This window comes from Rhinolophus ferrumequinum, chromosome 6 (genome assembly GCF_004115265.2).
Source record: "Rhinolophus ferrumequinum isolate MPI-CBG mRhiFer1 chromosome 6, mRhiFer1_v1.p, whole genome shotgun sequence".
NCBI lineage: Eukaryota > Metazoa > Chordata > Mammalia > Chiroptera > Rhinolophidae > Rhinolophus > Rhinolophus ferrumequinum.
Window position 1 is genome coordinate 66,320,490 of NC_046289.1, and position 15,478 is coordinate 66,335,967.

At 32.6% G+C, this 15,478-nt stretch overlaps 1 protein-coding gene across 1 annotated transcript in view; it reads right to left on the bottom strand.

The window, feature by feature from the left end:
• SPRED1 (sprouty related EVH1 domain containing 1) overlaps positions 1-15,478 on the bottom strand; it is a 114,083-nt gene that overhangs the window by 33,667 nt on the left and 64,938 nt on the right. Inside the window, exons 3-4 of the mRNA XM_033108713.1 lie at positions 6,037-6,205; positions 3,375-3,424 (exon numbers count right to left, since the gene is read on the bottom strand). Coding sequence (XP_032964604.1) covers positions 3,375-3,424; positions 6,037-6,205 — 219 coding nt within the window. The remainder of the gene's footprint in view (positions 1-3,374; positions 3,425-6,036; positions 6,206-15,478) is intronic.

The window sequence follows — 15,478 nt, forward strand, 5'->3', positions numbered from 1 at the left end:
CTGCTCAAAAGCATGAAATCTGAGATTTTTTTTGCTTATAACCTCAAGTCTGTTGTGAGGTGAGTTTTATGGGTTCTGTTACCAATCTAGCATATCTAAACAATTAGAGGTATTGTAACTGATATTTTTGGTTGCAAAGACATTGTAAAAATGATCTTAAAACAAATATAAGCTAGCATTAAAAACAAACAAACAAACAAACAAACCCTTAACTGGATCATTAAAAGAGTCAAACAAAGAAACCAAATGAAAACCGTGTTTCCCCGAAAATAAAACATAGCCAGACAATCAGCACTAATGCGTCTTTTGGAGCAAAAATTAATATAAGGCTGGGTCTTATATTACATTACAGTGCATTATATGAGACCTGGTCTTATATTAATTTTTGCTCCAAAAAATGCTTTAGAGATGATTGTCCAGCTAGGTCTTATTTTCGGGGAAACACGGAAGAACATTCCTACCTTATTAGTGCTTAGGTTAAAAAAAAATCCTAATTTTGAAGATTTTTCTTCAAAAAACCTTTCTTGAGTGCCAACTATATATATGATCAGCACTATACTAAACATCAGGGATAAAAGGTGGGTAAGATATGATTTTAAATCCAAATGATGTGTTATGAAACCCTTCAAAGACAGATATGAAATAGAAAGGTAAACGTCTTTCTGTTAATTTATAACTGATGAGCATATGAAATTGTTGAAAGCAGAAAGTCGTCCATCAGCAAATAACTAAATGTATAGCTAGTTGTTGGAACTAAATAAATAGGTACTCAAATATTTGCTCAATGAATTAATAAAAAACACTCAAAATGGAGAGGATTTCTACTCTGATATTTAATGTCTTCATGACATTTATGATCCAAATATAGCATAAACATTACCGCTTCTGGGTTTAAAAAATTAGATAATGGGTTACTCTTTTAAAACCATCTTAGTTGCCTTTGCAAATAATCACCAAATAAAGTAAACTTGACATAACCACTACCATAAATCAGTAAATATGTACTCAAAATAATTTCAAAATGTTTATGCCAAGCCTATAGGTGAACTATGAAACAGATATACTCTACTCCTAATAAAACAGTTAAATAAATTAGAATACTTTATACCTCCAATATATTATTTTAAAATAAGAACGACACGCAACAACTTTGGCATAATTAAGTAAATTTCAGTTTCCTTTGGTAGTTTTAATTCTCGATGTTGATTCTTTTTAAAAATATTTAAACTGAGTGTTCAGAAAAACACCCTATTTATCTCACATATTTGCTAGCATCTCAGTATTTTCCCCTTTTTTCTTTGTATGTGTGTTACATGTCATTGAGTCACCTCTAACTCCTGGTGACCCCATAAATGAGTGATGTTCCCATCTTCTTTGTCTACTTTTTTTAACTTGAATTTTAACCAAATATACTTTCACCATAGGGAGCAATTCAGAACATGTTTCCCCATTTCCAGTTCCATATTTGATACCGGAACAAAATGGAACCTTGGAACTTCACTAAAAAAATGGAACTTCACTAAAAAAAATGCATGTATTTTGCATTTTATTCCTTATTTCTAACACCAAATCAACTGCAACTCACTGTATTTTTAAAATAACAATTAACCATCAATAAAATAGATAGATTTAAATATTTAAACACATATAAGAACTCAAATGTACAATAGGGAGATTGGTAATTAGGATACATCTATTGAAAACAAATTACATAAAAATAAAAATACTAAAAATTATAAACTTGAAAAAATATTTTAGAACACAGAAAATAATAGGTTTTTAAGTAGGAAAGAAATGAGACTATGGAATAATGGTATCATAATAATACAAGTATATACGCATCTATGTAGACAGAAAAAAGACCCAAAGGTTATATTTAAAAATACATGATTTCCATGGATGGTTAACAATTTGTTTTTTTCTTTAAACTTTGCTGTATTTCTCAAATAAAATAAAAACATTTCTATATTATGACTGAAAAAGTACATAAAGCAGTTTTCCATGTCTTTTGGTCATGAGTGCTTTTACAATAATAAGACTAATTGATTATTAATACAAGGTATACATACAACTTTGGGTTCTTTTAGTATTATTTTAAAAGTATTAATTCTTATTGCAGTAAACTTTAAAAATACAGAAAAATACTAATAAAATAGCCATGTAGCTCATAATTACACAATCCAAAAGTAACCAACAAAAAGATTTAACATTTAGTTGAGTAATGATAACACCATATAATTTTTGTGTTTTTATTACTTAGTATATTACAAACAAATTCATAAATAACATTTTAATAGTTGTATGACAAATAGTTGTTTAATCAGTTAATTCAACCATTCCCATTCTCCTATTTAGACAGCTCCTTATTATTATCATGGATATTTTATACACCCACCAATCTGTGTATAAAAAATTGTTGTGCATCTCTAGTTCCTTAGTATAGATTACTGGAAAGTGATTCACCAGATGAATAAGCGTGAATGTTTCTATTTTTGAGGCTTTTTAATACATACTACCAAACTGCTTTCTAGAAACAAACTACCAATCTACATTTTCTCCAGCAGGGCATCAATCTGTCAATCTCATAGACAGACACAGTATGGGGTAATATCAATTTTTAATCCCTTGGTCATTTGGTTAACTTCCATTACCTGCTGATTAGCGGTGAGATAAAACAGAAGGGTGTCCAAATGCTTAGTAACAATTTGCAATTTTTATTTCTATAAAAAATTTAGAAAAGGTTTTCTGTAAATTTTTTATAGAAATACCTTGTTTATGGGATGCAGTATCTGTGATGGTTAATTTTAGTGTCAACTTGTATAGTCTATGCATATGATTGCCAACCTATTTGTCAAACACCAGTCTAAATTTTGTGAAGGTAATTTTCAGACGTGCCTAACTTTAAATCAGTAGACTGAGTAAAGAAGATTACCCTCCATAGAGTGGGTGGGCCTCATTATAAAAACACTTAAAGAAAAGACTGAGATCCCACAAAGTGAAATGAAGTTCTGCCTCGATAAGGCCTTCTGACTCAAGACCAAAACATCAACTAGTGCCAGAACTTCCAGCATGTCTGACTACGCTGCGGATTTCGAACTTGCCAGCTCCTACAATCACAAGCCAATTCCTTAAAAACAATCCCCTCGCCAGAAGCAATCCAAACCAAAACAACCTTCTAATATGTACATTCATACGTATATACATACATACATACATACATACATACACCTGTTTGGTTCTGTTTCTCTATTTCCTGACAAATACAGTGTCATAGATATTTTCTTAAAAATTGATATGAGTTGTTTATTAATTAAAGTTAGTCATTCCTCTATATCCTTTGAGTTTAGAAATTCCTTTCAAGCCAAACTACTTACTTGTAAGTCATCTTCTGGTCCTTCGGTTTCATTTTTTAATGCTGGGCATCCTAAGAAAACAGGTAAGAAATAATTAACATAGAATTTTTGTCTTAGATTTTAATATTACTAATTGATTATATTATTACAATACTACAGGAATCTGATCAGAGGTGATTCTGGCTGCCTGGCAATCAGTCAGATGGTCACTCATACTTGCCCCTTTGTTAGACCAATAGAGAAAAAAGTGATTGTCTTCCTCTTCTATAGGTAAATTCTCAATTACTTACTAAAGAGACGTTTTCCGTCAAAGTGTACTATTTCTAGCAAGCCCTGCTCATGAATGCTCCGAAATACTCAAACTGCTAGGCAGAGTATACACACCACACTCCTCTGGTGTTTAGGTGATATCCATGTATGATTTCTTCCATTTTTCTAAATACTCTGACCCAGGAAACAATATTTAGCACCCAGAAGTAGGATTTTAGTTGCATTAGTAATAAAAAATAAATAAATGAGCCTTAATCCATTGACAGTCAATGGCCAGTTGTTGCTATTGACTTTTATGCATCAATGTCTCTTTATATGTTTTCATTATGTTCAAGAGTACTTTTAGTTCCAATAAATTAGGGGGGGATTGTTTTATTATAGCAAAGTACTCTGAGTTTATGCTACCCTTGAGCGACAGAGCTGATGTGGAGATGAGAAATCTGCGCTTTGGAAAGGGTTGTATAGTTTATTCTTAGTGTCACAGAAAGCTAAGTAAGAAATTTAATGGGATTGTTGAAAGTCTACAATGACTGATAATAATGCTAACCAGTATGCTTCAAATAATGTTTAAAAATAACAAGACAGGTTGAATACTACAGTCTACTCTACTTGGCTAGCAGTCTGTGAGCTTCTCCTTATAAACTGTCTTTTTAAACATTAAACCCAATCTATTTGATCCTAGTAAAAGAAGTATATTCTTATAAGAACATAAATGTAGGCTTCAAAGTAATTCAAAACTTAACATAAATCATATAAATTCCAACAGCCAGGGATAATGATTTTCTCTTTAAAGCACTGATTCTTCAATGCTAGCTAAACATCAGAATCAGCTTAGAAACTTTACAAAACATACTGATGCCAGAGTTATTGAACCAAGTCAATAATGTCAGAAATCTCTGTGAAGTGAGGAGGCAAAGGGCATCATGTATTGCTTTTAAGTTTCTTGCAGTGGTTTGAAAAACCACAACCTCTGCTGGAGAATCTGAAGATCTATATTCATCATTTGTTTTTTTAAATTGATAAGATAATCATTCGACTAGGATAATAATTCCCCATCACATCTGATATATCTACAAACATAATAATAATAATAATAAAGAATCCCCCAGCTCCACAATCCAGATAGTTTAATTCAAGTGATGTGGAATGGGAACCAGCTATTCTATTTTTCAACAGCCTCACAGGTGATTCAAATGTGCAGCCAACACCGAGAACACTGATGTAGGGAGAATTTATGTGCTCCTGTAATGAAGATAAAATGACTGCTATCATTTCATGGAACTTTTTTCTAAACTGGAAATCAAAGGTTATTTGTTTACCAAACTCTAATATTTTAAAGTAGCTAAATATTTAACCACAGTTTCTTGCACTATCAATACAGATTTGTACTAAGCATTTCCATGTTCTTGCCTATGGCCTGTCTCAGTTGATTTCTTCTAATTTTCCGCTTAAAGTGCCGTTTTCAAAATATACAAATCACAATGTTGTGAACATTTTGATTCAGTTACTTTATATAGAAATTATTTCTATTAATAGATAAAATATTCCTAGTTAATTAGAAAATCAAGTCTTAGTTATGACTTCTTTTGGGGGAAGCAATGGGTTTTAATGTGATTTCTTTTTAATTAAGTAGAGGCTAGTCTTCCACACAAATATAGTCTTTCTCCCTTTAAAACCTGCAAGCTTTACAGTCAATAATCTAAACAGATCAGAAAGATATACAAAGGAATAGATGGGGTTGTGGTCTCTGCCAATGCTCAGTAATGAAATCAAATAAAGAGAGAAGAGTTGTGCCACAAAATAACTTGAGTCTACATATATTTGATTATTAGAAATTTTCTCTTTATCATTACAAAATCCAGACTATGACTGATAATACACACACACACACACACACACACACACAATTTTAAAAGTTGTACCTGACTGCTGCCCTCTTCTTCAAGCTCTTCTTTTAAAACATTTGAATTATCTGAAGACTGCTGTTGATGGATATCTCAAGATAATACTGTGTTTCCCCGAAAATAAGACCGGGTCTTATATTAATTTTTGCTCTAAAAGATGCATTAGGGCGTATTTTCAGAGGATGTCTTATTTTTTCATGTACAATAATCTACATTTATTCAAATACAGTCATGTCATGTTGTTTTGGAACATCGTCATAACGTACTAAATGTGTCCGTCTGGCTGACGATCTTAACTGGGGCTTATTTTCGGGTTGGTCTTATTTTCGGGGAAACATGTACATGTAATTGGTATATACAAATATAAAACAGACTAAGGAGACTATTATTTTATCTTTTTCACTTACAGTGAGCTTTCAAAGCCTGATCACATATCACAAAAGCTGACTCGTTTAAAGTTACTCTACTATACATAACTGATAAACAAATTAATAGTTAAGAAAACTTACCTTGAGAAATATCCTCTATAGCTCTTCGAATACCTCTATCGAAAGCCCTAGCATCAGCAGGACTTTGAAAGGTAAGGCCAAATTTCTTATCATCAATCTTCCAGTGGTGAAATGTTGGAGTGACCTTATTATAAATGAGGTCTTTTTTAAGCATACATTCCAAAACCACCTGTCAAAAATTAAATGCCAAAAATTACCATACATATATCAAGTGCATTTAATGTAGCTCTTAAATACAAACTGAAGTGAGAAAACAACTATTACATTTTAGTAAGAGTATTTCCACCCTATATTAATAGAGGTCTGGCTACTTAATCTACTTCACAAAGTGACTCAATACAGAAATTAAGATGAGACTAAAAAGGATTCTTGGAAGATTGCAGAGTAAGAGCAGCAGGAATCTGTCTCCCCACCCAGACAACAAAATCTGTAACCACTTGTATGTTGGGAAGTCTGGAGTCTGGTGAGGGCTTGAAACTTCTAGGGGAAGGCAAAAACAGTAAGTTGTGGTTAATTTTCATCAATTTCAGCTACTAGCATAGTAGCAGCAACCATCCTCCACTCTGGGAGATGTATGTGAGTTCCTGGAGCAGCTTGCACATGGAACCAGGGTGGGTGAAAAGGATCCTGTCCTTCAAATATCAGGTATCTATGCTCTCATCACTGACTGCTGCTCCTCATCATAGAGGTGAAGACAAAGAGGGCAGCCATTGCTGTTGTACTTCTCTCATTGTTGCAAGTCCTTTTTTATTAGAATAAAGTGACTTCTAGGATAGTCAAAGGGCCAGCACCCTTTTTTATCTATCATTTTTCACTTTCCCCCATTTTGACAGCCAAACATGCAAAAATAACTCCATATACAGAGAAAATTAGAAAGTGACTATGCATATACAGAGAAAGACTCTGAAAAAACATGAGAAGACTTTACACTTACACCTTACACTGATCCTTGGCACAGAGACAAACAACAACAACAACAATAAAAGTAACAAAAAACAGGGGCGGCCAAATGGCTCAGTTGATTAGAGCACGAGCTCTAAACAACAGGGTTGCCAGTTTGATTCCCACATGGGCCAGTGAGCTGCACCCTCCACAACTAGATTAAAGACTACAAGCTGCCGCTGAACTGCCGGAAGGGTGTCCGGATGGCTCAGCTGGTTAGAGTGCGAGGTATTAACAACAAGGTTGCCGGTTCAATTCCCACATGGGATGGTGCGCTGCGCCCCTGCAACTAAGATTGAAAACAGTGACTGGACTTGGAGCTGAGCTGCACCTTCCACAACTAGATTGAAGGACGACTTGGAGATGATGGGCCCTGGAAAAACACACTGTTCCCCAATATTCCCCATTTAAAAAAAAAAAAAAAAGGTAACAAAAACAGCAAACCCTGAGAAAGGAGACAATCTGACTTACAAAGTTACTACATTATTAGACTCAAACGCCTAGTGTTCAACAAAAAATCCCACGGCATACAAAGAAAATAGTAAAGTATAGGTGGCTGAAAGGGGGGAAAAAATCAACAGAAACTGTTCTTGAAAAAGACCTGATAGTAGATCTCCTGGACAAAGGCTTTTAAAAAAAAAAACAAAGAACACAAAAATGTCTTAAAAAGTACAATTTGGCAATCACAAAATAGTCACGAGCATATAAAGTACAGCATAGGGAATAGAGTCAAAATAACTATGCATGGTGTCAGGTGAATACTAGGCTTATCAGGGAGATCACTTCATAAGTTATATAAATGTCTAATCACTATGCCGTACACCTGAAACTAATATGATATTGAATGTCAACTGTACTTGAAAAAACTGCCTTAGAGATGCTCAAAAAACTAAATGAAGATATAGACAAAAATCAAGAAAATTATTTATGAACAAAATGGGAATATCGTTAAAGAGATAAAACACATAAAAAGAAACAAAAAGAAATTCTGGAGCTGAAAAGTACAAAAACTGAAATAAAAAATTCAGTAGAGGAATTAAAAAATCAGATGTGAGCAGGAAGAAGAAAGAATTAGTGAACTTGAAGACCAATCGAAATTATTAAGTCTGAGGTACAGAAAGAAAAAAAAGAATGAAGAAAAGCAAACAGAGCCTACAGGACCCGTGGGGCACCACCAAGGGAACCAATACACACATTGTAGGAGCTGCAAAAGGATAAGAGAGAAAGGGGCACAAAGAATATTCATAGAAACAATGGTTCAAAACTTCTCAAATTAAAAAAAAAACACAAAACATAAAATACTTCTCAAATTTGACAAAAGACATACACATCCAAGAAGCTCAACAAACTCCAAATGAGATGACCTAAAGACAATCACACAGAGAATCGTGAGAGCAGAAAGAGAAGTGAATCGTTACATACAAGGGATCCTAAATAAGGATATCAGCAGATTTCTCTTCCGAAACTTTGGAGGTCAGAAAAATAATGGGTAGCTATATTCAAAGTGCTAAAAGAAAAAACTGTCAATCAAGAATCCTATATATGGCAAAACAGTCCTTCAAAAGAGAGGGAAAAATTAAGACATTCTCAGATAAACAAAAGCTGAGGGAGCTTGCTACCACTAGATCTGTCCTGCAAAAAAAAAAAATGGTCAAGGGAGTCCTACAGGGTGAAATAAAATGACAGTAGACAGTAACATGAAGCCATATAAAGAAATAAAGATCTCAATAAAGGTAAATACATGGGCAATTATAACAGCAGTATTATTGTAACAGTGGTTAGTAACTGAAATTTTTGTTTCTGTATGATTTAAGAGACTCATACATTTAAAGAAAAAAACAATCACTAGTATAAAAGCTAGTTATTGGTGGAACTTTGGTTTGTAACCCCAAATATTGTTTTCTACAAAATTTAAGAGACTAGTGCACTTAAAAGAATTTTAGTTTATGTTTCTGGGCACACAATACATAAAGATATATTTTTGTGACATCAACAACTGAAAGGAGTGGGGATAAAGCTGTAAAGAAGCAGAGTTGTCGTATGTTATGAAGTTAAAATGGTATAAATTCAATTAGTGCTATAATTTTAAAATGTTAAATGTAATCTCCATGGTAACTACAAATAGCTATAGAATATACACAAAAGGAAATGAGAAAGAATTTGAACATTTGACTACAAACAATTGACTAAACACCAAAGAAGATAAGAATGCAGGAAATGAGGAATAAAAAAAGCTGTAAGGCATATATTATAGAAAACAAACAGCTCAATGACAGAAGTAAACCCCTCCTTATTAGTAATTATTTTAAATGTAAATGATTAAGCTCTCCAACCAAATGACAGAGATTAACAATGTATAAAAGCACATGATCCAACTATATGCTGCCAACAAAGGACTCACCTTACTTAGATGTAGATGTGAACAGGTTCAAAATGAAACATGGAAAAAAGACATTCCATGCAAATAAAGGAAGCAGGGTGGCTTGACTAATACCAGACAAAATATACTTTAAATCAAAATGGTTTTAAGAGACAAAGGAAGACATTATATATTAATAAATAGAAGGTTCAAGAGTGCAAGAGGATATAACAAATATTTATTTATCATCTAACAACATACCATCAAAACACATGAAGCAAAAATTGGCATAACTGAAGGGAGAAATAAACAGTTCTGAGATAATAACTGAGAACTGAAAAAACCTACTCAGAATAATCAATAGAACATCCAGACAGAAGTATGGAAATTGAGGACTTTGCACAATAAACTAACTAAACCTAACAGACATATAAAGAACATTTATCCAACACTAAGAATACACATTCTTCTGAAGTGCACATGGGACATTTTTCAGGACAGACCGTATACTTGGCCATAGATTAAATCTCAATATATTTTAAAATATAGATATTATACAAAGTATCTTCTCTGTCCACCATGGGATGAAGTTAGAAGTCAATGAAAAAGGAAAACTGGAAAATTCACAAAATTTGGGATATTATACAACACACTTTTAAACAACCAACTGATCAAAGAAGAAATCACAAGGGAAATTAGAAAACAGAGAACAAAAACCAAAACACAGCATATCAAAACGTATGGGACACAGCAAAAGCAGTGCTAAGGGGGAAATACATAGTTATAAACACCTTTAAAAAAAGAGAAAAATCTCAAATCAACAATGTAACTTTACAACTTAAGTAGAAAAAAAGAACTAAACCCAAATATACTAGCAGAAAGAAGGAAATAATAAAAATGAGAGCAGAGATAAACAAAATAGAGACTAGGAAAACGAGAGGAAAAAAAATCAATGAAACCAAAAGTCGGTTCTACAAAAAGATCAAAAAGATTGGCAAACCTTTAGCTAGATGGACTAAGAAAAAGAGAGAAGATGTAAATTACAAAAATTAAAAATGAAAGTGTATACATTACTACTGATTCTACAGAAATAAAAAAAGATTACAGAGAGTTCTATAAACACTTATATGCCAAAAACCTGGATAACTTAGATGAAATGGACAAATTACTAGAAACATAAAACAGGCCAAGACTAAGACAGCAATAAACGAAAAGGGTGAATACATTACTAATTACTAATGAAACTGATCAATAATCAAAGATCTCTCAACAAAGAAAAACTCAATCTGATGGCTTCACTGGTGAACTTTTACACACATTAAAAGAACTAAGACCAATACTCTCAAACTTTTCCAAAAAAGTAAAGAGAGAAAACACTCTCGAGACATTCTGTGAGGCCAGCATTACCCTGATATCAAAGACACTACAAGAAAACTATAAACTAATATCCCTGAGGAACACTGATATAAAAATCCTCTACAAATTCTAGCAAAACAAATTCAGCAGTATATTATGAGGATGATATACACTATGACCAAATGGGATTTATTCCTGGAACACAAGGATGGTTCAACATAGGAAAAATGATCAATGTAATATGCCACATGAATAGGATAAACGAAAAAATCACACAATCATCTCCACTGATGCAGAAAAAACTTTGACAAAATGCACCATCTTTTCAAGATAAAAACACTCAACAAACTAGGACTAAAAGGAAAATACCTCAACATATTTGACAACAGTGCCAAGATCATTCAATAGGGGAAAGAACAGTCTTTTCAACAATTGGTACTAGGAAAACTGAATCTTCACATGCAAAAGAATGAAGCTGGACGCTTACCTAAACCACATAGAAAAATTAAGGCAAATGGATCAAGGGCCTAAATAAGAACTAAAACAATAAAATTCTTTCTTAGAAGAAAACACAAGACACAGGATTCAGGACATTGGATTTGGCAATGATTTCTTGGATATCGTATCAAAGGCACAGGTAACAAAAGAAAAAATATGGTATACTACTGCTCACTCCTTCCCAATTCAATATGTAGAGATGTCTACTGACTGAAATCAGCCATGGTAGGAATATATAAATACTATAAATCAATGCCTTTTTCTTCCCCTGGAGAGCTGATGTTAAACCTTTAGCAGCATATCACTGAATGCAATGATTGTTTGATAGTAAGTCTTGTTAATTCTGAAATAGGTAACCAAGGTGACTAGATTCTATCTGCCTGCTTAGAGACAAAGTAATAAAATTGCCTCAAGAGTTTTGTTTCCTATACTTTGATAATTCTACAGGTATTACAAAAGAATTAATATTTATCCAGGGCTTTTATGTGTTAGCACTTTGTTACAGCATTTTGTAGAGATTTACCATTTGTTGCAACAACCATTTTGCAATAATAATAAAACTCATAATTAAATTAAGTTCTGGAAATAAAGAAGTTAAAATTGGTGTTAAGGATTATTGCGACATTTTTACTGTATACATAAACAGTAAGAAAAGCAACATGTATTTTAGAAAATGCTAAATTGAAATTGTTAAAAAGATATAAAAAAGTGAGTTTGGTCTTATAATTATTACATGAAAATATCACTACATTAACTTTTAATACATGAAAATATTGCTGAATTAACTCTTCTCTTAAATTTTCCAAACTTGTTTTCCAACTATTTTCTCTCAGATAAATAATTAATTTCAGTATCGTCTACACTCATCTCTAGCACTTGTTTACAAGTGGCTTCTATTTTTTAGTCTCCCAAAACACACAGAAAAAATGATTTTTAAAAAAATGAGTTTTAAAGTAAAAAACAGACCAAAAATTTAAAAATGAGCTTTAATTTTAAAATACACTGAGGAAATGGGAAGTGTAATGAACTAGATCTTTGACTCCCACAAATACCTATGCAAGAATGTGTTCCACCTATAAGTCGATAAATATTGACTGAAGTTATACACCATACTAAAACAAAATGACAACTAAGTATGAACTAGATGTCAAATTGTGTTAATTTTTATCTATAAAATGGTATTAGGAAATAAGAATATTTTACTGTTTTTATTACATATTTAATGAAGCACAAAAATAAATATCCCTTAGGAAAAGGCTACTAAAATGGTAGCTATTCAGAATTTAAGAATAGGCAATGAGAGAAAAAAGGCAGGTAATCTTTTGGCACAACCATCCACTGTTTTTTGTAGATAATTTTAAAACTATGCTTCCTAAAATATTCGCATCACTGAGCATAATCTCAAAGTCTCCGTGTCAAGAGTAAAACAATTTCTCATCTAAGTGACACAATATATTAGAAAGTTGTTTTGCTTCTGACATTAAGTAGCATTAAAAAAAAATAAATGCAATCTCATCACAGAAAGGACAACATACAGCAGGCTTTAAGCAACAAGGATAACTGCCCTCCTCAAATTCAAAAAAGAAAATCAATGAAATTAAAAAGCCGTATTTAAAAAAAGTAGGTAGAAGAATGCCCTGGAAGACTTTTACCTACCATGTGATCGATATAAATCTGCATGCTGAAAAACAAAAATTATTTTAAGGGCTGGAAGGATTCTTAAATATTAGTGAGTTTTGCTGCCTCCCTTCTTCTACTGCCCCTCAACTATATCAGACAATGTGTTCTGACTTTAATCCATTGCAGTTTTTACTATATTGTGTATCTTAAGATAACAGTAATATTAATAAGAATAAGCACGTAGGAAGCAGAATTCAATGTTTACCACATTCATGACTGGCATATAGTTAGCAACCAAATTACAGAAAATGGCAATTACATTTTTGCCAAACAATTACAATCAACCAATCCAATATTAGCAGTTGATTTATTTACTCTGCAGGAAAAATAGGTAATGGGATAAATTGTTTCTGGCCAATAGGGAGTTAAACCTATTAATTACCAATGTAGTAAACGAAAAGTCCTCTCTAGATCTGAAGTGGTCACGACTCTCCTAGAATACATGATCTATACTTACTCTTAGAGCTTCTTTATATATCTGGTGCAAAATGAGTAATCCTAAATTCTGTTAAGACTATCCTAAAGGCAAATGCCACAAGCCAATAAAAATATAATCTGAAAAATATTCTGTATACAGTTGTTAAACTTGAAACACATCTCTAACTAATCCTAATTAATAGTTTAATATACTTCTTCCTGGGGTTGAGGAGTTCTAGGAGTATGTGAATTTCATCAAACCTCCATGGTCACTGTGAAGAACATTTATAAACTAGAGAGTAAAGATAAATTAAAAAGCGGATTCGTGGTCTTGACCTCATTTCTACCCAAAAGAAGATAGTTTAATAAAAATAATAAAAAGAAGATATCCAGAGTGCAAACAGCAATTGTAAAGTGAATATTCAATGTTAAGATTGACTCAAGAAGAATAACTACAAAGAATATGTTGCCAAAATAATTTGACTTTAACAACCCTTAATTGAGCCATTCAGAATGTGGCTAGTTTACCAATAAGAACAAATTAAAAAGTCACGTTTTCAGAATCAGCACAGTACTAGAACTTTTTGAACTTTTGATCACCTACAAGTCTGTTGAGATAAAAAATGAAGTTCTGTTTATCATAAACTAAAAAAATTAAAACTAGAAAAAGCAACAACAAATTCAAAAGCACTTAAATGTTTGTACTGATTGCATCAAAAAAATTTTTTTTCCAAAATTTTTTTACACACCGACATGACCAGGTTTGAGTACAATGTAATTGCTGCAAATAGCCTGGCTGGCTAGAGCCAGCTTTAGGAACGTGACTACAATAATGAAGGAGGAAAAATACAACTATGTCCAAGTATTTGGTAGAACAGCTTTCCATTCCAATATGGATCTAAACAGATCTAACTCAGTTAAGATATACAAGTCTAAATTCTTTTCTAGCCACATAAATACTTTTGGAACCATGAATTTTTAAATAAGATCTTAAAGTCTTTCAATCTAGTGGTAACAAAAAGAACAATTTTTTTTCCCTTTCGTCTGTTAAGGTTAAATAGGTGTTAATTATGAAAAAAATACAGATGAATAGGTGACTTCTAACATTAAGAAAAGTAAAACTACTGTGAGCATAAATATATTAAAATCTGATATTGATGAAGGGATAGAGGGAAGAGAAGTCGTTTCCCTATAGTACCAGGCTAGGAGTTAAAAAGAGAAAGAGGAAGAAGAAAAGTGGTTACTGAAAACGGATGTTTACGTAAGTGAAAAGTATACAAAATAATAGGAGCAGGAAGAGGGCACATACACTTCCCAAAAAGAAAAATATTAGTTACAGTGTAAGAGGAATTTGGGATGGTAATTAATTAAGCTTGTGGGCTTTGCAACTAACACCAGTTGGGTCCCATCCAGTCTCCATCCCTCATTATCCATCTGAGTTTTGAGAATTAAATGAGGTAATACATACGAAATACGTACAGAGTGCTGAAACACTGCCTGGCACATAATAAACCTTCAATAAGTATTAGTAGCAATGGTGATGTTGGTCTCTAGGTGTCGTCACTAGCCCATAATAAAACAGTTGCTATGAAAGACTGGGAGATCTTTATTTATGAGGGGAGACCTTTTTTGAGGATGGGAGTGGGAGGAGTTTGAATGATAAATAAAGGTACTCAGGACCCCAAAGAGCTTGTGAATAGATTCTGAGGAGTTTAAGTTAATGGATTTTAAAGGGAGTGAAAACATTTCAATCTCTAATGGTTTTTCTTCTTCTGAAAGAATTTCAGGTCATTTTACAGAGAAAAAAAAAGGGAAATGCCTCCATCACTAAACAACTAAAACTTCTGAAGATATATTCCAAGTTATTTTGGGAAATATAGAGCAAAACTCCCATCACAAAATTACTAGACTTGTTTTCCAAAAGCATTTAAAATAGACCAAGCCAAAAATGGGTACAAGTGCATTTTTGTTTCATTAATAACAACTAATAATTTGGGTGAGCAGAGTAAAATTAAATATGTGCCTTCAAACTACTATGTACTTTATTATAGTTGTTACTTTACAAGCAGATAATTACATGTTTACAAATAGTATTATCTAAAAAGTAGCATAGTTGGGAACCAGACTTAAATAGTTTTACTAGTAACTCACTGAAATACCTTTGAATCCAAGGAAACATCATTTCATTTT